At 33.7% G+C, this 25,418-nt stretch overlaps 8 protein-coding genes across 8 annotated transcripts; 4 read left to right on the top strand and 4 right to left on the bottom strand.

Moving 5' to 3' along the window:
• The first annotated feature begins 544 nt into the window (after positions 1–544).
• On the top strand, positions 545–1,518 carry LOC107185814 (protein canopy homolog 2). Its single transcript, XM_015573576.1, has 5 exons — positions 545–587; positions 674–749; positions 829–944; positions 1,014–1,220; positions 1,298–1,518. The coding sequence occupies exons 2-5, from the start codon at positions 674–676 to the stop codon at positions 1,475–1,477; spliced, it is 579 nt and encodes a 192-aa protein (XP_015429062.1). The 5' UTR covers positions 545–587; the 3' UTR covers positions 1,478–1,518.
• A 742-nt stretch (positions 1,519–2,260) lies between these two features.
• LOC107185834 (THO complex subunit 4) lies at positions 2,261–4,689 on the top strand. The gene is made up of 5 exons (XM_015573600.1): positions 2,261–2,578; positions 3,151–3,288; positions 3,541–3,688; positions 3,972–4,112; positions 4,198–4,689. Exons 1-5 carry the CDS (start codon positions 2,369–2,371, stop codon positions 4,308–4,310), a joined length of 750 nt encoding a protein of 249 aa, XP_015429086.1. The 5' UTR covers positions 2,261–2,368; the 3' UTR covers positions 4,311–4,689.
• Positions 4,690–5,587: 898 nt separating this feature from the next.
• LOC107185826 (ubiquitin-conjugating enzyme E2 S) lies at positions 5,588–7,373 on the bottom strand. Its single transcript, XM_015573593.1, has 5 exons — positions 7,204–7,373; positions 6,909–7,056; positions 6,103–6,293; positions 5,858–5,986; positions 5,588–5,778 (listed from the first exon to the last, which is right to left on the bottom strand). The coding sequence occupies exons 1-5, from the start codon at positions 7,219–7,221 to the stop codon at positions 5,626–5,628; spliced, it is 639 nt and encodes a 212-aa protein (XP_015429079.1). The 5' UTR covers positions 7,222–7,373; the 3' UTR covers positions 5,588–5,625.
• LOC107185827 (ADP-ribosylation factor-like protein 6-interacting protein 1) lies at positions 7,370–9,098 on the top strand. Its single transcript, XM_015573594.1, has 5 exons — positions 7,370–7,676; positions 7,849–7,982; positions 8,416–8,653; positions 8,754–8,838; positions 8,931–9,098. Exons 1-5 carry the CDS (start codon positions 7,650–7,652, stop codon positions 9,029–9,031), a joined length of 585 nt encoding a protein of 194 aa, XP_015429080.1. The 5' UTR covers positions 7,370–7,649; the 3' UTR covers positions 9,032–9,098.
• Positions 9,099–10,123: 1,025 nt separating this feature from the next.
• Positions 10,124–11,357, top strand: LOC107185888 (peroxisomal membrane protein 11B). The gene is made up of 3 exons (XM_015573662.1): positions 10,124–10,335; positions 10,590–10,705; positions 10,784–11,357. The coding sequence occupies exons 1-3, from the start codon at positions 10,280–10,282 to the stop codon at positions 11,308–11,310; spliced, it is 699 nt and encodes a 232-aa protein (XP_015429148.1). The 5' UTR covers positions 10,124–10,279; the 3' UTR covers positions 11,311–11,357.
• A 412-nt stretch (positions 11,358–11,769) lies between these two features.
• On the bottom strand, positions 11,770–17,006 carry LOC107185753. The gene is made up of 9 exons (XM_015573509.1): positions 16,822–17,006; positions 16,432–16,589; positions 16,151–16,327; positions 15,680–15,833; positions 14,796–14,855; positions 14,562–14,725; positions 14,303–14,458; positions 12,002–12,175; positions 11,770–11,921 (listed from the first exon to the last, which is right to left on the bottom strand). Exons 1-9 carry the CDS (start codon positions 17,004–17,006, stop codon positions 11,770–11,772), a joined length of 1,380 nt encoding a protein of 459 aa, XP_015428995.1.
• A 1,722-nt stretch (positions 17,007–18,728) lies between these two features.
• Positions 18,729–22,526, bottom strand: LOC107185752. The gene is made up of 4 exons (XM_015573508.1): positions 22,480–22,526; positions 21,149–21,417; positions 19,861–20,207; positions 18,729–19,124 (listed from the first exon to the last, which is right to left on the bottom strand). Exons 1-4 carry the CDS (start codon positions 22,524–22,526, stop codon positions 18,729–18,731), a joined length of 1,059 nt encoding a protein of 352 aa, XP_015428994.1.
• A 1,026-nt stretch (positions 22,527–23,552) lies between these two features.
• LOC107185750 lies at positions 23,553–24,837 on the bottom strand. The gene is given in 3 exon segments (XM_015573507.1): positions 23,553–23,806; positions 24,358–24,531; positions 24,534–24,837. Coding segments are annotated over 3 exon segments (732 nt in total).
• Between the last annotated feature and the right edge of the window lie 581 nt (positions 24,838–25,418).

Raw genomic sequence — 25,418 nt, 5'->3', positions numbered from 1 at the left:
ACAAATTCACCGTTCTCATAACGTAGAGGGCAGCAGAAAATCCCTGACTTTTTACACTATCGGTATTTCAGAACATGAGACACGAAGTCCCATAAGATGATAGGTCTATCCTATACCTCGTCGGTGATACTACACCCTATTGGTTGACCTCTGTGAAGTTAATCGGACAACTTTAACTTTTTAACGTTTCATTATACCCAATCGATTGGTGGTCGTTTGGTGGTCATTGATGGCCTAATTAGAACATTTGGTGGTCACGCGTTCTTTTGTAATTAAGTGATCAAACTTTGACCGTGAAGTTAGCCGAAAATTTTTTTTTTTTCGCCGAACATATTCCTGTCTTATGTTGGTACTTTCCTCGACACACGTGCTGAGTTTTTATTCGTGTTCCGCACATTGTTTCCAATTGTGACGTTTGTAGAATATACATATACATACTGCTGATCATACATGTCATACACACATATGCTCATCAGGCATGCATACACGTGCCCGTTTTCAGAGGAGTTTAGCAGGTAGACGTTTGATTACAATACCGTTGATTTGTGAGTCAAGTGAATAGTTGCTATTTTTTTACTTAATACAATGTAAGTATACATTAAAATCTAATATTTTTAATGTATTTACTTTTCATTTTTTAGTGATAGTTCATTAACATATATTTTTCTTACAGATGAAGAGTTTAATAGTGCTATATTTTATTCTATATGTATACACTGTTGCGAGTAATGAATATTTAAAATGCTTGGGTGAGTAAGGAAACTTCACATAAATGAAAGGTTTTAACTGCTTTTAATTCAAATACAACTTAATATGAATAATGTATAGTTTGCAGATCCACCATAAAAGAAATTAAAGGTGAATTAGCAAAAGTTGATCCTTCAAGAGAAATTGAAATAGGTAGTTACATAGTAGACGCACAGGGAAATTCTATTCAGAAGAAGGTAGTGATTAATTTTAGATATTTCTCTAAACAAGACTTTTAATATGTTGATATAATATTTTGATTGAAGATACCCCTTGTTCAATCTGAAGTATACATATCCGATGTGTTGGACATTATTTGTGAGAAAATGTCAGACTATGTAAGAGCAACCAATAAATCAAATGGTCGACTGACAATCATAAATCTAATGGGTCCCTCTGGTACTATGAATCGTGAAATGGCTGAAGTTGATATTATTCAAGATGGTGATTTAAATAGAAGTCTAAAATTTTATGTGAGTACCTCTATCCAATCAGAGTTCATTGTATTGATAAATGTAATGAGAAGCTTATTTGTTTTTTCATTTTTCAGTGTGAAAGTGTAGTGGGAGAACATGAAGATGCTATAATTTCATTATTTACTCGTAAAGAAGATAATATCGAACACCAGATGTGCACAAATATTGCAAAGCTCTGTAACCACACAGACTTTGCTGATGAAGATGATGAAGATATTGAGCAAGGCACAGATGTGGAACATGAGGAATTATAATATTATACAGAAAAGAAAACTGATACACTTGTGTCAATAAACTTTTGATATTCAAAAGATGACTAATTTAAACATTACTTAACACGTTTGTTACATTTATTTTAAGGAACTAAAAAGTATAACAGTATAAAATACACAGTACATTTAAGAAAAATAAATATATGTTTAATATATACTGCCGATTTTACGTTATAAGACCGATGAGCTAAATACCAAACATCAATAAATCAAAGAATAACAAGTAATGCATATCAAGAATAGACGTAAACACATCCTTGCAAAAGTCGTTACACTCATTTTTCGATTTCAAATAAACGGTTAAAACGAATTGTTTCGATAATGGATCTATAGGGAGCGCTTTGATCGTTAGATTTAAATAACATCATAGAAGGACAGCTCGGTCCGCCGGCTGAAAGATTTATGTTTGGAAAACAATATTTAAAGATAAATATTTGATCAGTTTAGCTTCTGTGAGACTCGTATTATCTGGCCATGTATCTTGTTAAATATTGTACTAAATTTTAACTTAATAATTTCGGTTTATATGATTTATACAGACTTTATTTAAATAATTTTCAAATAAAAATTTATTCGAAACTTTATTTAAAGAAATTTTTATTTCAATGATACTCAATTGAGGATATTCTATTATTGATATTTTTGCCAATCGTAAAAAGCTGTTATTGTTCGCAGACCTCTGGTGGCAAATTCGAAAGGCGTTACCGCATACGATTTGCATCTCTATAGAATCGGTTTATGACCAACGGTCTTTCTACCCAGGTTTCTGTGCGCGCTTGTTTCGTCTTCGTTCGCCGCCATCATTACGAAGACGAAAGAGGTTGGTTTTACTGAATTTCCCGTGGTAGTGCCGTTCTACGAAAGCCAGCACAAATGAAGATGGTGGATAAGATAGAAATGAGCCTCGATGACATTATCAAGCAAAACAAAGGGACTAGACCGCGCGGCGGCGGTGGCAGACGCGGAAGAGGTGCCGGTAACTCACCTCGTAGAGGAGCACGCAGACCTCAGAGAGTTAGTGGTGGCGTCATGCGGGGACGCAATCGTGGTGGCATTACACGGAGTTCTCTTCCGTACACAAGGGTAAGAAAATCGAGCTCGTTTGTTTTTTCCGTCGACTTTTTCGCATTCGTATCGTGTATACCGTGTCACGTGCACTCTATATCAGAACCTCGTATCCCATTACTTCCGCCTTAGACGCTCATGTATGAAATACTTTGAACTTGGGTAGGATTAACGATCGTATTTCAAAGCAAAACAATTTCGCGAGATCTGAGTATCATTCATACGTTTTATTTACATTTCTAGGCGGGAACGTTTTATTTACCCTCGACAATCCTTAAGAATTACCGTGATTCCGCGTTTTTGTAACACATTTATTAGACGGTGGATTTTAAGGACGACTGGGTGTATCGTTTTTTATACGTTTGGTCGATGTTAGTGGACCAGTAATGTAAACACTCTGAATTTCTCCTGTTATGTGAAAGGAAAATACTTCGGTATTGTTTTTAAATGACTGCTTGAATGATATAATTATTATCTTTGTTATATATTTTGTTTTCACTTTATAAAAATACATCTCTAACTGACATTTAATTGTAATAAATCATTTTATTCTTGAGACAATAAGCAACGAATGCCACTTTCATTCATAGGGTGATGTAAACAGTGCATGGAAACATGACATGTTCGATGGGGTAAAAAAGGTTGGCCGAAGTGCAATAGGTAGTGCAGGAACAACCAAGCTTCTTGTATCTAATTTGGACTTTGGAGTATCAGATTCAGACATTCAGGTACTATTATTTACCACTTTTGATATTTTTATGTACACATAATATTGTATCATTCATTAATATCAAATTATTATTGTATCATTCATTCAAATTCAAATATTAAATATAAGTTCAATATTACAAACACTATAGTTTATCGCAATAGTGTAATATCACATGTATACCGTTAAAAACAAATTAGTATTATCCCTTTTATTGAAGCAGAATAAACATAAAAATTTATAATAATTCGATGTTTGTCTGTGTTTTCAGGAATTATTTAGTGAATTTGGGCCTTTGAAATCAGCAGCAGTACATTATGATAGGTCAGGTCGATCTTTAGGATCTGCAGATGTTATATTTGAAAGAAGAGCAGATGCTATTAAAGCAATGAAACAATACAACGGTGTACCTTTGGATGGTGTGTAGTTGAAGTTATATTTGTGCTACGGTCTTTCCTTTGGATGTCTCTTTTTAATTATAAAATTCCGCCTATATTTAGGGTTTCAGTATCACTAATTAATCTGGTCTCAAGTTTATACCTAACGACATACAGTTTGAGCATTTTTTCTTTTATTCTTCCATAAACACTCTGACATGGGATGACATTAAAAGAAAAACCAATTTCAAAGAAGTTCTAGTGAATTATGATTTACGCACCACTATTCGCATCTATTATTGCAATGTGTGATATACATTGGCAGGTCGTGAAATGAACATACAAGTTGCTACCTCTGAAATACCAGTCACATCTATCCGCGGAGGCCCGAGACTTACCGGCAGTAGTTATACACAGAGACCTCAGACCCGCTTTAGGGGTAATCGTGGAGCAGGATCCATTAGAGGTATGTAATTTAATCATGTCGAAATAGATGAATACGTATTTAAGAAACGGAAAACCTTGACGGGCTGTAATCTTCTTATTCAAAGGACGTGGAACCGGTCGGCGTGGTGGCAGAGGAGGCAGTCGACAAGCAACAAAAACCCCCACCGCTGAAGAACTAGATGCCGAATTGGAAGCTTATGTAAAGGAAGTAAAGTAACACCGTCACAAAACCTTTCACACTCTTTAAGATTTTGTTCTCATCTGACTTAACACGATACAATGTGTTTCCGTAATTTTCATGAGAATACATAAAATTAAGTATAACTGTATATCATTAGCAAAATGTTATAACAAATTTCTTTTAAATGGGTCTTTTTTATTTTTGACGTTTTCTCTGGAAATTGGCATACCAAAATTTTACAGGCTCTTACGAAAGATGATTTATAGGAGTTCGTAGATTTTTTTTTATGGTACCGCAACAAACATAAAAGAAAGAATAATAAAAACGTTATGATGTAAAGACTGTATGGATTTGTATGTACTATCGTGCGTGTGTGATTATCAGATGAAAAATACAGTAAAATTCATCTTTAAAAGTTGTTGTTTATCAAAGTACAGAACGTGCTTCTAGCCCTCAATCTAATTACTTTATGATTCATGAAGTAATGAAAAATTTAAAGACATCCATCTATAAATTTAGTTTACACCTTGTAGAACATCCTGTTATATACTATATGTCAATTACTATATTAATAGTAACATACCTTTGTGAATTATGTTTACTGAATTGTTTTCTTACCATGAAATTTACCACTATGTGTAGTAATAGCTCATAGTGGAATAAGGCTGTGACATACTGTTATCTAGTCAACAACTAATGAAATATTTTACTGTGCAGTAATGGGCTTGTAAGATAATGTATACGCTTTTGATCATGCAGCGTATGAATGGCAATGCAGTGGTGCAAGACTGAAGCAAACGAACTGACGAGTCATTACCTAATAAATAACATTGATCTTGAGAATGAAATAACTTTTATTTCCCACCTAATCGAAGATTCGGATTTTGATTACTTTTGTCCTTTGTTTTGTTAACTGTAGATTTCGTTCGTAAATGCTGCTTTGTTTTAAAATGCTTAATCGTCATTTCGACTTTCCTACTTAAATCACCGCTTGTGAGACTGAGGTTTATAAAGCAAAACGTTTACTCGAAGAACATTCTTTATTTATTTAAATAATCACACGAGGTATTTTGTACATATGTAAAAATATTTGCTAATAGATACCAGAGTGGACTAAATTACTTTCCACTCCTGATTGTAAAGTAGATCACTACAGAGTTGTACTTGTTTGCATCTTAGGAAGTCATTCTTCAATGCTTCTGGAATTATTAATTTTCTAAATACTTAATAATAAGATCAGTCGAGTTTAGATAATAAACTTTTACTATGCAATAATTGTGTACAATATGAGGCAACATTACCACACCAGTGTTTTAAATTATAAAAGATAGACGAATGACGTTGATCTCTCTTATAATCTTTTCAGTGTCCTTTTCTTATCTTTTAACATTTTTTTCTTTTCCGCTGATAGTTTTTTATCTCCTGCATGCTTTTTCGGGAGTGGTCCTCCGACTTCAGAGGAAGCACAACTTTCCAGACCTGCTTTGCTGCCTTTTCCACCTCCCTGAAGCATAAGTTCATCACACATTTTTTATTACTGGGTACGTGTGTGAACTGATTTAATGTTTTAAATATTACTTCACCTGTGCATGTATCTCTGTCATCATTTTTGCTCGCTCGGAGTAATCATCGTACCTTTCTAAAAGTAATTTACCTGCTTCTTCATTTAAAGCAGATTCTGCATTTGGCACTATTAAGAGACACTTTATGGTCTGAAAGTTGAAGTTTATATTTTGAATGTTAGTATCTGACTTCATTAATTTAACATTACTGCACGAAAATATTAATAGAAAGCAACGAAACATTTATTTGCTTATTAGGAATTTACCAATAATATATGTTTAATTCCGAGATCCGATTTCCAATCTTTTTTTAACGTATTAACACATATTTCACCATTTTTCGCAACATTTGGGTGAAAAATCTTTGTAAGGAAAAATGCCTTCGGTGGTCCTTGGGGAAAATCTTTACCAAGAGCTAACTTTACTCTGAAGAAACCACCCGCATATGGTGTCCCAGCTAGTATTATAAAGAAATCATATTTTAATCAATGAATACTACAATACGCATAAAATATATAAAATACGCCAAAGAAAAAATCATATATAAAACCTAGAATTTGTTAAAAAATCATTAGTTCCATATTTCTTTTCATTAAAGTCTTAATAATGGTTCCTCGATTGGTGTATGTGATTTTTAAAAGCTACATTTTACAAATTAAATTTAGAAATATTGTATATAAGCAATATCTGATATATTATGTGAACATCTGTTCACATAGTTCGTATGAAAACAAACCTACAAGTATACATACATATTCATACAGGATGGTCTATTAACTCTTCCATTCGAAACACCTCTGGTATTTTGGACAACAAAATTAATTATATTTATAGTGCCTTTTGATTTTGGCACTTTATCTGCCCCATGAAATCTTGTAACTTCAATTTTTCTTGTTATGTAAAATCACAGATACATACTTTGGGTGAATAGAGTTAGTGAGCCACCCCGTATACATGTATAACTGACATCTGAATAGGTTATGTGATTCGATAATTGTAGAATTGTTGAAATAATACATATAATACGATCTAGATTTTACTAGAACAGCAATTACGAGGGCTTTAATCTTACAGGGTCCTTCAATAATTGCTTGAATGTCCGTAACATCCTCCTCGTTCAAAATAACACGAATACCCTCGGGTGATTGTGCAGCCAATTCACTCATTTCCTTGGCCACCCGCCGGATAATTTGTGGTGATAAATTTTCGACATTTGATTTCTGAAATGTAAACCATAATTACACAGTTGAACACACAGGCGGGGCGATATTCGATGGAAATATCCGTTCTCCCGACAAGAAGATAAACAAGAAGCACCGCCGTTAATGTTCCCAGTTACAAAATAATATGCGTCGTTGAATACTCACAGAACTTACAGCAGCCATATTCAACGAATTTTGAGGAAGATATCAACTAAACGCGCCTGGAACGCGATTGTTTAACGTATACTGTTAGAAAATCTTTAACGTCACAACATCAGCACAGCATCGCCTGCAATAACCAACATTTTGAACTGACAGCCAATCGCGTGCGAGTTACCAACAATCTCGAAGGCAGAAGTCGATTCTTCGTCCGTTCCGTGTGTTTTCAAGCGAAAAGATATCCGGCGTCCTGGACTTTTTCCGAGGAGACGTAATAATAATCGAATTAAAGAATCGAAAAATGATCGTATCTGAGGAAGCATAAGCTTAGATAATGCGAGCAAACCCCGGTTCTGACCTCTAATAATTGTCACTTGATCACACAGTTGCGTCGTAATACGCCGTATCTTCGCCCGGAGCGAATTTAAATACTCCGTTAAACATCAGACAGGATGACCGACACTGCGGCGGTAGAAAAAGTAAGATTTTAATCATGTTACTTATATTTTATTTACAGAGAAGAGAATTAACGTAATGTTTAATTGTTAACCGGACATTGTCCTGAACACTAAACATGCAATCTCACTGAAACAGAAAAATCAATGACAGTGACACTCATTTTTGCTCACTCACAATATTAATTTATTGTAGGAGAAACACATGAAACAATTAAAACGTCAAATGGAATGCTGGCGTGAAGTAATACTTCCATTGAATTCCATTCTATTATGGGAACGATCTTGGTACCCTGGGCTTATACTTGGAATAACAAGCACAATATTCTTGTAAGTGAAACTGTTACTTGTAATGAAACTATACTTCATTAAACATTTCTTTATTTTTCTTTAGGAATTATTTGAACCTGACAAATAATGACTATTTGTTCACTTTTTATATACAGTGAATTACAAAAAGTATTTTGACTCTCACTATTGCTTTAATGAATACCTTGACAAAGACAAAAGATATATAGCGGTGAGAAATCTGTTATGTGAAAATTCAAAGCCATTCAAGGGCTTATCAGAATCATAGAAATTTATATAATACAATCTAAGAATTTAAAGAATTATTTAAGAAAGTAATTCTATGCATATATCTTTTGTAGTCACTGTAGTTTTTATAGTGACATTTATTAATGTATTTATAACATGAACTCTTTTAATATTTCATTATTGTCTTTCAATGCTTTCTAATTCATTAAATTCTCTTTTTTTATAGTTTAATGTGGGTGTTGGAACCTGCCTTTCTTACAATAATATCTGTATTCCTTCTTGTGTGGGCTTTGATTGACTATCTTGTACCACCAGTGACATCTCTTTTGTGCACTGCTAATGGTTGGACAGGCCAAAAGGAGAAAAAGTTGAATGAGATTTGTCAAAATCTGTCTGCAACAATCTTACAGTTACAAAGTCTTTGGGGATCAATGATACAAATAAGAAATGATCGTCCTAATATTGTAAGCTGATAAGTCACATATGTAGTACTGAAATAATGATACATTATCTGTAATATACATACAAACAGCTTACTTTAATCTGTATATTTTTGTGTTCTAGTACTGTGCAGGAATAATAACTTGTCTTGTTATTTGTATGTGGATTGGCAGTACAATCAATAACTTACTTCTATTTTACATTGCAGGTAATTATTCAGAAGTTTGCTTAATTATACAATACATTTCTTTTACAGCGTATAAATTTTTATGTTAATTTTACTCTGTGTAAATGTTCCAGTGAACACATTGTTACTTCTGCCAGGATTCAGACATAAAGGACATGCAATGTCAGCTATAACATTTGTGCGTGATTATTTGTTTCATGCTAAAAAATCATAATCTTCATTTTGTATGTACAATCATTCTTTCTCTGTATTCTTTATAAAACTTTTTATCAGAGACAAAGGCACACTTTATATACTCATTCAGAGCTAGGGAAAAATAGACTTTCTGCTCTTAAGAAGCATAAATATCATAAAAATGAATTATGCCTTTTCTTCCTTTTGTCATTGTGTAAAGTATGTGATATTTTAACTCATTTTTAATGTTCTTATATAACGTCAATATTAACGTTAATTTATAACGTGTTTCTTTGTTTATCATAACATAGTTTCTTTATTTGTCACTAGTAATAAAGTGCTTATTTATTACTAGCTAATAGTGTTTTACCAATATTTATTTAAGTTAACGAAATAATACTCAAGTAATAAGATGTTTGTGGTAATTTTCTTAGTATTTTAAGTTGTTTCAATAGTCGTTAATGTATTTTTATTACATGTAATGTGTATTGCAAAACACATTATAAAATGTTAAGTATATTTATAATGTCTATGTTATTTAGAATTTTTAATGTGTTATCTGGATAATTTCCTACCCTGAATATGTGTATAGACACAATTAATGATGAATAAAACCGATTTGATACATTTTATGTATCAGTCTCAGAAAAAATTCGAATACAATATAATTGGACTGAGGAAGTTTTATGCAAAATGACATTTTTATACAGTAAACTTTATTCAAGTTAATATTTCATTGTTTTTTTTCAGTTACATTTGCTATAGGTGTATAAATTTCACAGGGCGGGCATAATTTACAAGACCAATTTATGATCGTCATTAAAATACAAGAACCGTTAGATAAAGAAGCAGCAAAACAAAAAAATCGTTGAATTATTCAGTTACTTCATTTTTTCTGGTTAAGTCAAATACTGTAAATATATTCCGTGACGTATATCAGATGGCGCTGATAGCACACACTGAGTTTTATCATTTATCATACACGCACCTTGACCGAACTGTTGTCCTGGTCCACACCAGTCCATACTCAAGATAGTAGAATGACAAGAAATTTGTGACTATGCCATGAGTAGTTGTAAATACAGTCTTTTTAATAATCATAAGTGGCAAGCACTTATTTTATACGGTTTTTCAGTTGGGTTAAGTCCGTCTGTTATTGTTCGGTATTATTTATGTTGATTATAAATGTATAATTTTAAACAAACTATCTATTGACGGAGTATTAACTCGAAGAATTTTCAATTTCTATTTTACAAGAATTATTCGTAATATATTCCATAAGAGAATCATGGATAAAATAATAAAGTTAAACGAACAGACAGCAGGCAGAGACAGACTTATAAGGTATGTAATTTATATAACTATACCTCCTTGAACATTTTTGAGTGTTTTTTATTAGGCACCTATATAACTTGCTAGTTAATTTTTGCTGTTATAAATATGCGGTTTTATACTTTATGCACGGCATTTATAACTTTTTCGAACAGTTAAAGAATAGTCAAAATTATGTCCTTTTTCATAAAATTATAATTTAATAACAATGACGGGTCTTGATACAAATACTAAAGCAAGAAACTTTTCAAATATGCATTCTACAGGTTACTTCAATATGGAAGTCGTGCTTATTGGTACTATGCTCAAAATGTCCGTACTACACAACATTCTGCAGAAATTTTAAGAAGTTTGGAGTATACCTTTAGTTCATTTAGAAAATGTATTCACTCATTGATATTAAAGAAGACTGTAGAGCTATCACCACAGTTACTAATGATTTACTTCAATTTTATTTTAGTATTACGCCTAGGGCGATGTTTGGATAGTTTATATGCAGCCGTAAAAATGATGAAGTATCCAGATGGCGCTATCAGGGTCCTTTTGACAGCATCAAAAATTGCTAATGCTTTATTTCTATTAACAGACCATATAATTTGGATTGGTCGTGTGGGATTGCACAAAGTGAACATAGAGAAGTGGAGCAAAACGGCTAATAAGTATTGGTTAATAAATATTATTATAAATCTTATAAGAGACGTTTATGAGATTATTAAAATTTTGGAGAACGAAGGAAAGAATGCATTATTGAAAACATCAAATGTTTCGTTTAATGCGTGGAAACAATATAAAGTGTTACTTCAATTGAAAAACCATAAAGAAGTTGTAATGGATACAATTAAAAACGGATGTGATTTGTTTATTCCATTGACAGCATTGGGGTTCACAAAATTTACTCCTGGAACTATAGGTATATTTGGTATTATATCTTCACTCGTAGGTCTTTATACAATAATTCATCCATTGTATAAGTTAACACCATGTTAAGACTAAATTGTACATTGTATTACATTTTTACACACATGATATGCATATGTGCACAAGCAAAATCTTTCAATTAAAGAAAAAATGATATGTTGATAGCTATATAGCATTTTTATATGGGTCATAAAGTATTCTATACGTTAACGTACATATTACGTATCATTTAATAACAATATCACTGTGATATTTAAATTATATTATTTTGATCTATTTTTCATGAATTTTAAAGAAACTTTTTTTTTTTTTTTTAAACGTATTATGTAGTACATAAAAGTAAAAAAGGAGTTCATTCATTGTATAAAGGGCTGGGATAAGGAACAATGTATATACATGTAACAGATTTTGAGTTATATTTTTATGGAAATATATTTTTACTAATATGAGATTCTACTTTTATTTTATAATAACGTTTATCAAATTCAGTCTATAAAAAACAGTTTGTCTTTGTTAATATAAAAAATCTTAAGCATTACTTTCTGTCATTATTGGTGCAGAATCTTCCTGAATAATTAATTCATATTTGTAAGTATGGTATGTTAATGAAATACCCCATTTACCACAAATCATAGACCACACAGCTGATATTGCAGTGCTTTCTGAAATTGGATGAATGGCTGAAATTTAAAGAATCTATATGTATTTTAATTTTCTATTATATTTTTTGGAATATTATAGAATTAAATAATATACTTACGAATCTGGTAGTAACATGTGAGAAAAAGGTACCAAATTAGCGCTGTGATACTGACAACAGCACTCACAAAACCAATAATATTTAGATTTCTTAATGTGACTTTAGTATGCCATCTTTCTAAAGTTCCCCTTCCTCTGACCCAGTGCAAGTGAAAACACACTGCAGCTAAAATTGCTGAGCAACATATACAAGCATATGGGTTCATAGAATGAAATGTTCTTTACAAAAAACAAAGTATTATTTATCATATGTGACCAATATTTGAAGGTAACAAATCAGTATTATAACAAATACCAACAAGAAATAGTGATTGTTGATTGTAATATAAACAAAAATGATTTGTACAATGGACAAGTAAATAATGCTTCCTTCCTATAAAAGTTTTTAATTTTCCCATATATAATGTTAGCCAGAAGAATTAGCGGTTTTTATTACAAGCTATGTTATCAGCGATTGCATATAAAATTCGCATAGTCGGTAAATTGAAATGATTATCGTTCTATAAGGATTGCTAACCTGACAAGATCGACCAAAATCCAACATCATGATTGTTGTAAACAGCGAACAAAACAATGCATGCCGATACACCTACAATAACGCCGATAGCACTTATTATTAAATGTATTATAATATTCCGTGACATTTTTTAATCGTCAACTTCACTACGCAATACATAAGTTGACCTTACAGTATCGTGCAGTATCGTGCAGTATCGTCGTGTTATAGGGAAAGTCCGTATCTGCCAGTTTCTGCACGGAATGGAGGCATCGGAGGCATGCTTAAAATACCGAAGACAGATAAGTAAAGTAATTCCTTTTGACGTCACGAAGATATCTAAAATGCATGTGTGATTACTTTGGATTTGGACAAAATATGCAGTTTCTAATTAATCGTGGGGATACAATTTCAAATTTTGAACGGCTTTTTCGATTAACTGACACTAAACGATTTGATGAACGTGGATAGCTATTATCAATTAAACATTTTGTTTTCGTAAAATATAGAACGATATTTTAGTTCATGAATTTATTTTATCTATTTCGATACAGATAATCTTTTCCAATTAAATTTAAAAGTTTAATTGTTCGGATTTTTTGCAATACAGGCACGCCATCTGTCAAACTAACGACGAAATATTTCTGTAATACTTCCTTCCGAGTTAATGGCTGCGAATTTGAAATTAATTTCTCTAGTTATAAGAATGAATGTAAAATCGAATATTTTTGAAGAATGTTCTATCCATAGACATAGAAGTATAGACTGCGCGTCAACCTGAAACGGACGTCCCAACTTTAGAAAGAGGTAGATAGTTTTCGGAGGAGTTGACATCTCTTTCTAATATATAACTATATGTAAGTGGGAAGCACTTGCACATTAACTGGAGGGGAAACATGTAGAATGATTTCTAATGTATAGAGTATATGTAGCAAAACCAAGTCTTTATATTCGTATCATCACTTCTATAAATTTTTAATTCACTTAAAATTTTATAAATTAACAAACTTGTAATAATTAAAAATGTTGTAATACGTGAAATGTATGCGTCAAATTTGTTGAACGTTCCTCGCCGTTGTTGATCATTTCTAATTATTCAGTTCCTGTTGCTGTTAGTATTAAATTCGACGCATGGATCGTTCTTTTTCACAGTATCCGTCGTTTCGACTTTTCCCAATGTCATCTGATCGTTATTTTCCAGCATAACTCTCGCACCTGTACGGCCAAACGTGTCTTGGTACGTAGAATGGGTTGCATGCAATAGTTTCGGTCTTATATATCCAAGCACTAGATATAATTAAGGAAAATATTAGTAATTCAAGATTTTTGTAGATGACAGAATCGTATACGATTAGGTACATAGTCCATGAAAATTCAATACTTTCAAAAATATTCATGATATTAAAACAATATTATTAAAGCTAAGTTGAAATGCTTTAGAGGGCGCACCTTTTGGGTTAATATATTGTTTTCGTACAGAAAGATGAAAAGCAGATTTCAAAGCCATCCAGTTTCTTGTTCAAACAATAAATTGCAAAAAGAGTAATGTATACATATTTAATCATTCTTTTTGTTTATATCTGATAGACATTTCTCGTAAATAAATTACGGATGTGTACCTAAATTCAAACTTTTAAAAATAGAAAACTAATTTTTTTAATTATTGCTTCTATTAAAATCTAGATACCAAAATATGCTTAAAATCTATACTTTGGGGTCTTGTATATTCCACGTTGCTATAAACGCATAAAATTCAGAGTCTACTCATAATATATATTATATTTAGTTCCTCGCGATGAATCTTACTTCGTTTCGCCGTAACGGGCGGAGCGAGGACTTTTTCGTTATGAGGATTGAAATATAGTTCACGAATGTACGCTAATAATTCGTTTTGGATATCCTTTTCCTTGACCTCTGTTTCTTCATCCGACTGTTCCTCTCGAGATCGTTTCTTACGAACCCCTGTAATCACAAATAAATCGTGACTGAACGTAGATTTATTTTCACGACTTTCGATTTCGTGTATGTATAAAGTATAGCAGATTTTTCGAAGATCGCGGCTCACAGTGATTCTTGTAGCTGACTTGATAAACGGTTCGTTGGTGATCGAGAATATGTTTGTGGATTAATTGTTCAGCGGCCCCGTCGAGTTTCGATGGGATCGATGCCACACGAGGATCGATCTCTCCATCTTCTATGCGCTCAGAGAAACGATCTCTCGGTAGGATTCTGCAGCAAGTGTGATTTAAATTTTATAATGAATCATGAAAATAAAATTTAACAAAAAATTATTGTTCACATTTCCGCGGGTACTGGTCTTCTTTTGAAATAATTCCGGCTGTATTCGGTGGGCAACAATCTGCAAGAATGTGGCATTGTTGAAAATTTATTAATAATCCTATTAGCGTAACTCCCTTTTCTGTAATTTTTCTACTTAAAATTTACTTGGTTATCGAGTCAATAAACGAAAGATGGCGTCTACGTACTCGACGTGTGGCGTATTCCGACGGGATAAGAATAATTTCTTCTTTATCGACTACGATCTTCGAGACGGGAGGCTCTTCCCCGGAAAATAGTTGGCGCCGAATGTAAACGTATCTTACCGATTTATATCTCAAAATATTGCTCCCAATTTGCTCGTTCCGAATCTGAAATTGCTCCCACAGCATCGTTAATAGTTAATGATACGTTAACATTCGGCGTCAACTATTTTCCGGTAGGCTCTTCTTATTCAATAAAATTTCAGGTACAATAAAACAAAAAACGACTTTTTTAATTACTATTTACATAAATGGGATACAAAAAATTGAAAAGTGCAAATTGACTATTTACAATAAATTTCACTTTCTACATCACTTTCAGAGATACGCGCTAATTAAATGTAAACGCCGTGGATCGATTCTCTTTGAAAACCGGAAACGAAGAACGAATGTTTTACGTTGGGTAAAACAAATGCCGGTGAAACAGAGTTGTCGCGATTTGATTTTTGGCGCGGAATTTAATTACGATTGGAAAGTGACTTTTCGTCGGGACGGCTGGTAATTAGATTATGGATTATAAACATTTATAGCAATTTTTACAAAATAGAATATGAAGACGGAAAATTGCTTAAGTATTCAGTATCTAAAGATTTGAGTTATATTTTTACGTAGTCATCTTTATTTAACGGGCTAGAGTTCTCACAGTTTGCAATCGCCGAATCGTCTTCTCGAAGAAGGTATTGGTTCAAGATATTGCTGACGATTCTTCATGTTACTAAGACCCATCTTACTAATGGTCACCGTGTATTCCGAGCGACTGGTAAAAGGTTCCTCCCACAAAGAGAAAGTTTCTGGAACTGAATAACCATTTACACACAGTTGAAATCTGACAATGAAATTCTGTACTGTTTGCCTGAATGATGCATAAGAAAATATTTTGAAGCTTAATGTCACAAGATGTAATAAACTAACATCAGTCTATTTCCAACTTTTCACATTCTGTTCTCATAAATTGCTCGATGAAGTGTGAATTTACGAGTCACATAATGACTCCTACCATTTCAATATCAATGTTTCTTTAAATTATATACATATTTTATATTCTGGAAGTATTTCTAGATCCAAAGTATGATATACATATAATTAACTTATCGTGAAAAAAAAAATTCGTCACCTTCGAAAAGATTAATAGTTTTAGCTGGTTGTATGTGGGGTCTTTCAATGGCGGAGTATCGAAACCTATTTGGATCCCTGTATCCTCGTTTTATTTCCAAAGTTTCCGTTTTAATCGGTGAACAATATGGCGAATCGACCGCGGCTTTTAGCTGCCTGTACACCTGGATCGGTAAACCTGAATACATCGAAACGTGTATCATTTCAATAATTAAACAGATTAATTATAATAAATAAACAGGTACACACAAAGTACTTGCCTCGTTAACAGCTATTTCGTACCTCTTTTCGAGTAATCCGTTTTATAAACGCTCTTCATCGTCTCGTCCATTGACTCGCAATTACTGTCCAACATGGCCGTCGCCAGATTGGTCATTTCCCGGTTAACCTTTACCAATTGATCCACGATCTGTCGTTCCTTATCAGCTAGATATTTGTATCTACAAGTATTCATCAAATACATCGTTATTTATTCCATTGTGAATTATACAGGGTGATTTGCGTAAAAAAAAAACATGTAAATACAGGATGGAGATAAAAAGAAATGTTGCAGACGGAAATTGCTTCGTTCAAAGGGGCAAATCCGAGGTCTATTAGAACCATTCAGAAACTTCGAATCGGGCAATGGAAACTTTCAATTTGGATGTTCGTGTTCTGACGGGATTTATCTACCTATTTTTGCTTTTCTCATAGCTGTGAACGTCACACGGACAATCTTCGGGATCGATTCTAGGAGTGAACACGCGCAATCCTGTGTTCATCGGTGGTTGGGCCGGTTTTGCTATCAACGGCACCGGATAAGGCCAGATGAAGGCATCATGAGTGGTAGTGGTGAAATTTTCGAACGCAGCGGCCATCGCGGGTCAGGTAATTCGATTACGGCTCGAACGTGACACTAGAATTTCTAGAAATCTGTTCGGAAAATTGTAGAATTATTCGACCGATATTATCGATTTATTTTCTACATTAAAAACATAAAATTGAAATTTTACTAAATGTCTACCCGTGATATTACAACTGAAATGCGAATTTTACGAATTTATTCATAATTGATTGTGACTGGGTTGTAATTAAAACCTTATAATTATAAACATTTTTAAATTCAGCAACAATTATTAAGCTTAATAGAGATCGTGGATATAGGATGAATTAATGTTAACTGTAAAATCATTTATAATAGTTTATGACCCAACCTAAACTATCTTCTAAAATCGAGTATGGTAAAATATTTAATAAAGTTTTAATTTTAATAAAGTCATTTTCAATAACGAAGAAGGGAAATCGGATTAATAAATGGAAAGTGAAACAACAGTTTTATTAAACATTCTCAGAATCTCTTGTTTTCGAACGTTTGCATGCCAATGCACAAAAATTGTTGTCCAGCATTAAACCTAATGTTTAATGTGCTCGTTAAAATGTTGAATTTTGAGCGTCACGGAAGATGTTACAAAAATGAACGCGATGGTAATTTCGGAATTGCTCAAAGATGGACTCACCGGGAATTTTGTTGCGAGAAAACAGCGACTGAGCGTCACATGGCAAAGATGGATGGTGTATCACCGAATTTCGTCATTTTCCGAAAAAAAAACCAGCATAGCGTTTCTTTGCGTCGTTCTTCAAAACACGATAGCCGGTACACGTGACGACAGAATCGGTCGTCAGCGTCAAGCCGTTCATCTTCAAGGCATGAAGTCACTGCCAGTAACTCATATATCCACATCAGAAGGATGTTCGAAGTATCCTGTAGTTGATTCCAAAATTCGACAAAATTATCTCTATCCATCGACTCGACATTTATAAAAGAACACTGTTCTTTGTAAAAAAATTTGACCTCAGGGTTATGAATGGATTCGATACATGTTGGATAGTTTCACGTTTGTTGAAATGAACTTACGATTAACGTTCTATACAGCGTGAGTCATTTAAATCGATCCCCTCGAATTTCTTCAAAACCGTTGTTGATATAAAAAAAATGTTTCAAATAATTTGTTGAATGGTTTCGCGAGAGAAATAATTTAACGGCAGTAGTTGTTTTGTAGGTAGACCGTTAGAGGACATGTGAAGGTCGAGTTTGTTCTTTTAAAGAGAATCATATATTTTTTAACGAATGCAGTTCGTCGTTCCCTACAAAAAAGTATTAAGCTTTTTACGCCAGAATACTGTTACTTTAGAATATATTTTAATTTCAAGGGATAGCACAAGGATTTGATACTAGGAACACGATGGCAGTAAATTTTATAATGCACTATTACAAAATTTACTGTCTTGGTATTTCTAATATCAAATCTTCGTGTTATTCCTTGAAATCGAAATATCATAAAAATAATTGTGAACATAAATAAACAGATATACAAATTATTCGTCCATATTTTTCCAAAGACTAATTGCCTTTACTGTTCGGCTAAAGGCTCATTAATCCGAGTTAGTTCTAGCGTCAAGGGCTAAAATTCAATGTCCCCTAAAATTTTAACAAAACAGTCTTACGTCGACAATCTCTAAAAAAAATCGATGATACAAGATACAAGATGTATTTATTGCTACCGATAAAGTACAAAATATAGAATCAAAAAATTAAAACATCAATGAATAGTGGTCGCTGAGGTGTCGCTGAACTTTCGATTAGGCGTCCCATTTTTCCTGACTCGTTCAATTTTCTGTTCCTCGTCGTCGCTCTGTTTCCCGTTCTCCGTTTCCGTCACGAATCCACCGTCGCCGTTCGGCGTAATTTTCTCGTACGTACACCGGTTCTTCGATTGTACCCGTTGTTGACGATCGTTTCGCGGATCGATCGTCAAGGACAAGTGTTCCCGCGGGCTCGAGGACGTCAATTTCAAAAGCACCTCGTCTTGTGATTGGCTGCAATTCCTCCGTTGAACGCGACCCCTTGCCGTCGTGAAAATCGGCCTTGATGTCTCTTGAATACACCCGCAATCCAGCCGCGTGATTGTCGTCATGGTGCCGCACGGTTCGATATTCTGAAACGTGATTATTTCAGTAGTTGCACATAAATTGGCCGTTTTATTACCGGGATTTTTGATATCGTATACAGGGTGTAAGAAAAATGTTGGAGAACCCGGAAACGGGAGAGTCGTGAGGTGATTTGAAACAAGTTTTTCCTTAGCCAAAATGTTATCCGAGGCATTGTTAACGAGATATTAACGAAATCCCCCGACCAATCGGAACGCGAGTCTGCCAGCCAACGTTATTTAGAATATTTCAGAAATGTAGTAGTCATTACTGGACTTGTACACGTTTTGCACTTTACAAATGATTCTTTTTTAAATCACGATAAGAATAAGTAATTGTTTTTATAAAAATTTCAAGAAAAATAAATGTACTAGCAATTTCAACAGCTGTTTCGTTGTTATAAATAAATACATTTAAGTGTTACTTTCAAACATCTATAAATTCAACAATTCGATCATTCAGTAGTTGGTTTACCGTACCTGAAAATTTCCTTTATTCGAAAATATGAAAAATAAAGAATCTATCATCCTATATTTCCGTACTCGACTGATGTTACAGTAGCAAACGAATTAATTCCCGTCGATTAATTCCCATTTTCTTTTTCTATGTTTTTCCTAAAATTTAATACGGTTATAATTAACTAATTTTTAGTTGCTAAGTATGTCAAGGATACACGATCTCGAGCACAAAAGGTTTCAAATATTCGTTTCCGTTACGTCTGCCATTTCCCAATAGTTTCAGTACATTTCTTGCTCGATGTCCAGGATGATGCTGGAAGCTGGCGCTCTGCATTTTTCCTTGGGGCCTCAATAGAGGGGAGGGCATCCTCTTGGCGAAATAATACTCGCCGATCAGTCGTTTGATCTCCTGCGAGTAGTATCTCTCGTTTATGTCCCGTTTCATCTGCAGCTCCTTCAGCCTGCGCAACTTCTGCAACGTTTCGGGCGCGTACATGTCGGCGTAGTCGTTGAAACGTTGGTAGTTATCGCGTAACCCCGTGTTCTCATGCCTCCGGACGATGTTCACGGGCACTGATTCGTCTGGGTGATTCTGTAGCAACGGGGAAGAAGCTTTCAGTTTACGTAGATTCGCTGTGGCAGGCATTAAGGGAGGATTTATCGTGTAACAGGTTCAAAAAATCAAAAACTTTTTTTTATATGAATAAAAGGTACAACGTTTCAACAATATGCTTTCGAAATTTGAAAGTCGAATGTCAAAGAATAAAGAAGTTACAGTCTGTTTATTGTGTTGCGTCAGATTTCGAAATTGTAAGGGATGTAACTTTAACCCTTTAAAGCCCAGAATCTTAAATTGTTATTTGAAAATTATGAGACTGGTATTATATGTTGCTTCATGTTACGTTGAAGTCGAAAATATCGATATTACACAGATTTATTTGTTTCATTTTTCCTTCGTTTTTTTATTTACCTTTGAAGGGAATACTTGAATTTCTCAACCGAAGGCGTGGTGATCTATATTAACGTTAGATTGAACTATGTAAAAGTTAGATATTAACTGGTGACAGAATTCGACGCCCTTTAAAATGAGTGTTAGACCGGTGCAACACTGGGAGTTAAAGGGGTTAAAGAGGAAAAAAAAAGAAATCATACTTTTTTTCATTTAACACGTTGACTGCCACAGTGAAAAAGGCCGTACGTAGCCAGACACACTTTATTTCGTTTTTAAGTCATAAATTGTCGAAAATATTTGAGTTTAGTTAATAGAGGCTGTAGGTCTTGTTTTAAATTATACTGTGATATTAATTTCATGCAAACATTTTATAACAGTGTTTAAATAATCCAGACACTTTTCAATGTACGTGTCACCCATATTTGGGTGACGTGGCAGTCAAAGTGTTAATGTGGCATTTGGGGGAGGATGGAAGAAGAGAAAAATATTAAACTAATGTCTCATGTTATTGTTGTTACTATTATTATTATTTGGAAGGAAGAAAGTACTAGATTGGTTGGTGAACGTACTAGAACATTAAAAATTAAAAAAAAAGTACTAGATGTAGTACGAAAATACCTACTAGTGGTGGTCACACTGGTATAAACGTTAAAATAAACATGTATTAAGCATACGTGACTCTTATTAACGTAGGTGTCCTCAGGCACGCCGACAGATTCGTCGGAAGTCCTCGCATTCACATATTTGATCTCATACTCGCTGCCACCGCCTTGTCGATAAGCCCTCGATGGGGCGTACGGAGGATGCGTGTCCCTCGGCCAATGGTTCCCCACGAGAGTGGTGGTGTTCGACGACGTTTTTCGCCGGTTCTCCGTCAGCTTCGGCGGCCATCTTGGTCCCAACAGACGGTTAATGTCACGAGGAATATAGGTAAACCGTAGATACTTATGAAAATTTGTGTACTTTTGCAGATTAATTTGCAAAAACTGGAGGCACGGGGAAATTTATTTATTCTGTGTAAAGGGATTTTATAATAGCAAAGATTTTATCTACCGTGGTAGTTTCTGATATGCACTTCCGTGTACATACACCAAATGTATTAATTTGACCAGTATAATAATTATTGATACACAAAATGATTGTTGTAAACAGTTTTTAAATTTTCTAAAGTCTTGGAGACTTTTCTCGTAATACGGAAATTCTTAGGAACTTAACCACTGTGTTGTATGGGAGTTGCCTGTATTAATTGTAAGATATGGTGGAAATGGATGTAAATTATTTGAAATTACAGAATAATAAGTAATGTTCGAAACAATAAAGTGGATCGAATGTTACTTTGTTTTTTATATTTTTAAAAAACTTAGTTATGTTAGATGTTCTGAGCAAGACGATAGATAATGTAGAATTAGTACCCCTGATGAATAGACTTTGAATGTTTATGTATGTATAGCATATTCTAACTTGCAAAACTCTTTAAAATGAAGGTTTTAATAAAGATTGATACTTCTTAAGTATTCAGGCTTTAAAGTTCTGTACCATTTAAGTACAAGTAGTTAAAATTGTAAATATGCATAAACTTCCGTAGTTTAATAATAAATGTCTAATAGATGCAGAACTCTCGATATACATAGCACCTACTGTAGAAGCAGCAGAAATATGTTTCAAAATTACTTTAAGGAACATCACGCAAACAGGAAACATAATAGAAAGTTCCTTAAAAATGCATAATTTAATCACAAGCTTTTTCCTTCGGTAAATAAATTAAAATACAAAATTAGTTGGGACAAATGAAGTCTTACTGTACTTATGCCATCATTTTAACGTTAACTATAATTTACGAAATCGTAAATATTAACGTCTAGTTGTTAAACATTATTTATCGTGGTCGATTTAAATCACTACGATATCAGCGAATGTGGTAAGAAATTGTTGCGGGTTAAGAAAAGCAATTACTCGTCGGACATTTTGCCACGAATACGGCTCGGAGGTAAGGTCGTCATTTCGATTCACCCCTTGAGACACGCCGTCGAGATGCGCACAGCGATATGGGCATTATTACGTAGAATTTCTTTACACGACACGGTCCACTTACGGTTCACATAATTTGTTTATCCGTCGTACTGTAATCGACAAGGCACAGATACTTGGGCAACTTCAAAGTCTTTGATGTTTGGCACAAAACGTATTTTCATGGGAGAAATTCATTCGAATTATTAAGACAATAATCAGAAAGGAATTTTTATAAAATAAACATTTATCATTCTCTTTTCTTCTGTGAAAAACATTTTTTATAATATATTACTATTGGTTTAGTAGACTGTACAATTACTTGTGTTTCGAAAATAATTTTTTTTTGTAATCTGTATAGGGTGGACGCACCAGTAAATGAACACGTACCAGTGAATGAACGTTATATATAAAAACGAGTAAATTAAGTTATTCAAATAAGTAAATGATTAAATATTGATTTTTTTTCAATTCCTCGTTTCATATTGAAACAATTTTCGCGCATTGGTTAGAAATGTTCATTTTGTATTAATATTGTTCATTCACTGGTAAAATCTGTATTATTTGTTTTGATTTAATTAATTATATTTTTCCAATTTCTCAAATTGAAATCTATACGTTATAAAAAGGTATAGATATTAAAAAATCTAATTTTCATGTGCTAAATATCTGTTAATATTATTATCATTTAAAAGTCGACTTTAATGGTTACAGAATCTCTTTAAGTGTTCATTCATAGATGAATGTACCCTATGTGTAATTTTTCGTACAATAATAATTCAGGGAAAGTTAATAAAAGTATACGGACTGTAAAAAGTTGTTAAATTTTTTAAAGATTTATTCAAAATATTTGTAACGATCTTGTATCTGACTAAAATATTGTTTTTTAAACATTTTTTAAGAGGCAGTATGATAAACTGAAATTATAGATTAACAAATTAGGATGAAGGGGTTCCTCCATATTCTTTATTCAATGCAGTTGAGACAGTGGGGTAATCAAATTTAATATTGTTTCCTAATTAAACCGCCATCGCCCAAGATGGCGCTGCAGTTTTTCTCTGATGTAACCTGTGTTTCATTATGGCACCGCCTAATTTACTAATATTGTCTTGGTACTCGGAACGCCAGGCTGGTATCCGTGTTTCCGGAGGCTCATCCTCATCCTTCCTCTTCATCTTACTTTTGTGTTTCTTCTCTTCGCGTTGTTTTTTTATATGCTCCAATCGCGGGCTGACTTCTTCTTTCTGTGATCTCTTTAGTGTGCTATCGTCTGCTGTAAATGATTTAAAAATTTGGATGAACTTTGTTTTACATATTTTTACATATGTTACATTTAATATTCTCTAACAAAGAATTTAGCGTTTGGAAGTATCCTAAATTATTCTATTTCTGTGATTAATTTTGATAACAGGCAAATAAAATCTTGTGATATAAGGAATTTTCAGGACTATAACTTTAGTTTGTAGGTACAGACAAAATAGTTAGATTAAGAATGTTACAGAAATAATAATATTAACGTCGTCTTTGTTACACTATAAGGTTCACCCATTGATACGTAGATTTTAACTCGCGACGAACGTTGCAACCATCATCTACCTGCGTTGTGTTGCAACAGTTATAAACAATAGTAGATTACTTATTGGTACACTTAAATAATAGATTACTTAATGGTACACCTAAATAATAGAGTACTTATTAGTACACCTAAATAGTAGATTACTCATTGGTGCACCTAATATTTTATAAAATTCGAATGCAGCACTTTTAAATATTTGTTGCGAGGAAAATGTGCTCGTAACCATCGAAATCGACGAGTAGCCTTACATGTACACATTTGTGAGCTTTTTTCCCCGCCATAGTCCACTTGATAGGTCGTTTTCAGTCGATCCTGATCTACACGCATCATTACCTCGTCCTCGGTCGTACTCTGTACAATTCCATAGAGATTTGGGTGCTTCTCCTCCAACTGAAACGTTCATCCAACCATGTGAGAAATACGAAACACAGTTTTACCCTGGGTTGATTCACCTTTTTCAGATAGGTGTCCGGTTGGTCAAACTTCGTCGCTTCCGATTCGGGGTGGGGGCCAGTTTTTGCTGGGTACAATTTCGGGTCGAGTAATCGTCCCATGGGACCCTGGCGGCTCCACTCCATCTGGTCCCCGCATACTTTGGTGACTTTCAGCTCAGGGGGCCGCGGTTTGCAGCGACAGGAGCCGCCATCGCGCAACTCTGGCGACGTGTGCTGCATCTTCCTGGACGGCCATGCGTAATCTTTCTGATACGTTGAAATATACTGATCCATAATGTCCTGTGTGTATTGTTCTTGTGTCACGGAAACGACAAGTGGGAATTTTGTTGATATAAAAAGGCTGCTTCGGTGTCGGCCATTTTTTCCTGCTGTTTGGTGGAAGGCTGTAGTGTTGGGAATAGTTCTGTACTGGAAAATACGCGAGGGAAATTAATAATAGGTCACTATATTTAGAAGAATATTGTGGAATAATGTTTTGGCATGTGAGATTTCGTTGCAGAAAGGATTGATTATTCAGGGTATATGAGGTAGAGGAATTGAGTTCAGTGATGAATTATTTTCGTTATAGACGTTCGAAATATAGTAAATAATAGTAAATAGCAGTATTAATAAAAATATTTTAACTAAATAATACAATTACGTTTGACTAATGACTGAGAACAAAACAAACTTTAGAAAATTGATCAATTCTCTGTCAACTATATAGAATTATTAATTTCGGATATACAGATTTACCGTTGGCTACAATTGAAGGAAATACAATGGAATAAAAATTTCAAACTGATGTTTCGTGTCTGTTATGCCTGACAGAATCATTACCAGAACAACTACGTTAATCCTTTTGTAAAACAGTT

This window comes from Dufourea novaeangliae, unplaced genomic scaffold, assembly GCF_001272555.1.
Source record: "Dufourea novaeangliae isolate 0120121106 unplaced genomic scaffold, ASM127255v1 scaffold56, whole genome shotgun sequence".
NCBI lineage: Eukaryota > Metazoa > Arthropoda > Insecta > Hymenoptera > Halictidae > Dufourea > Dufourea novaeangliae.
This window is presented reverse-complemented; position numbering and strand designations above follow the sequence as displayed.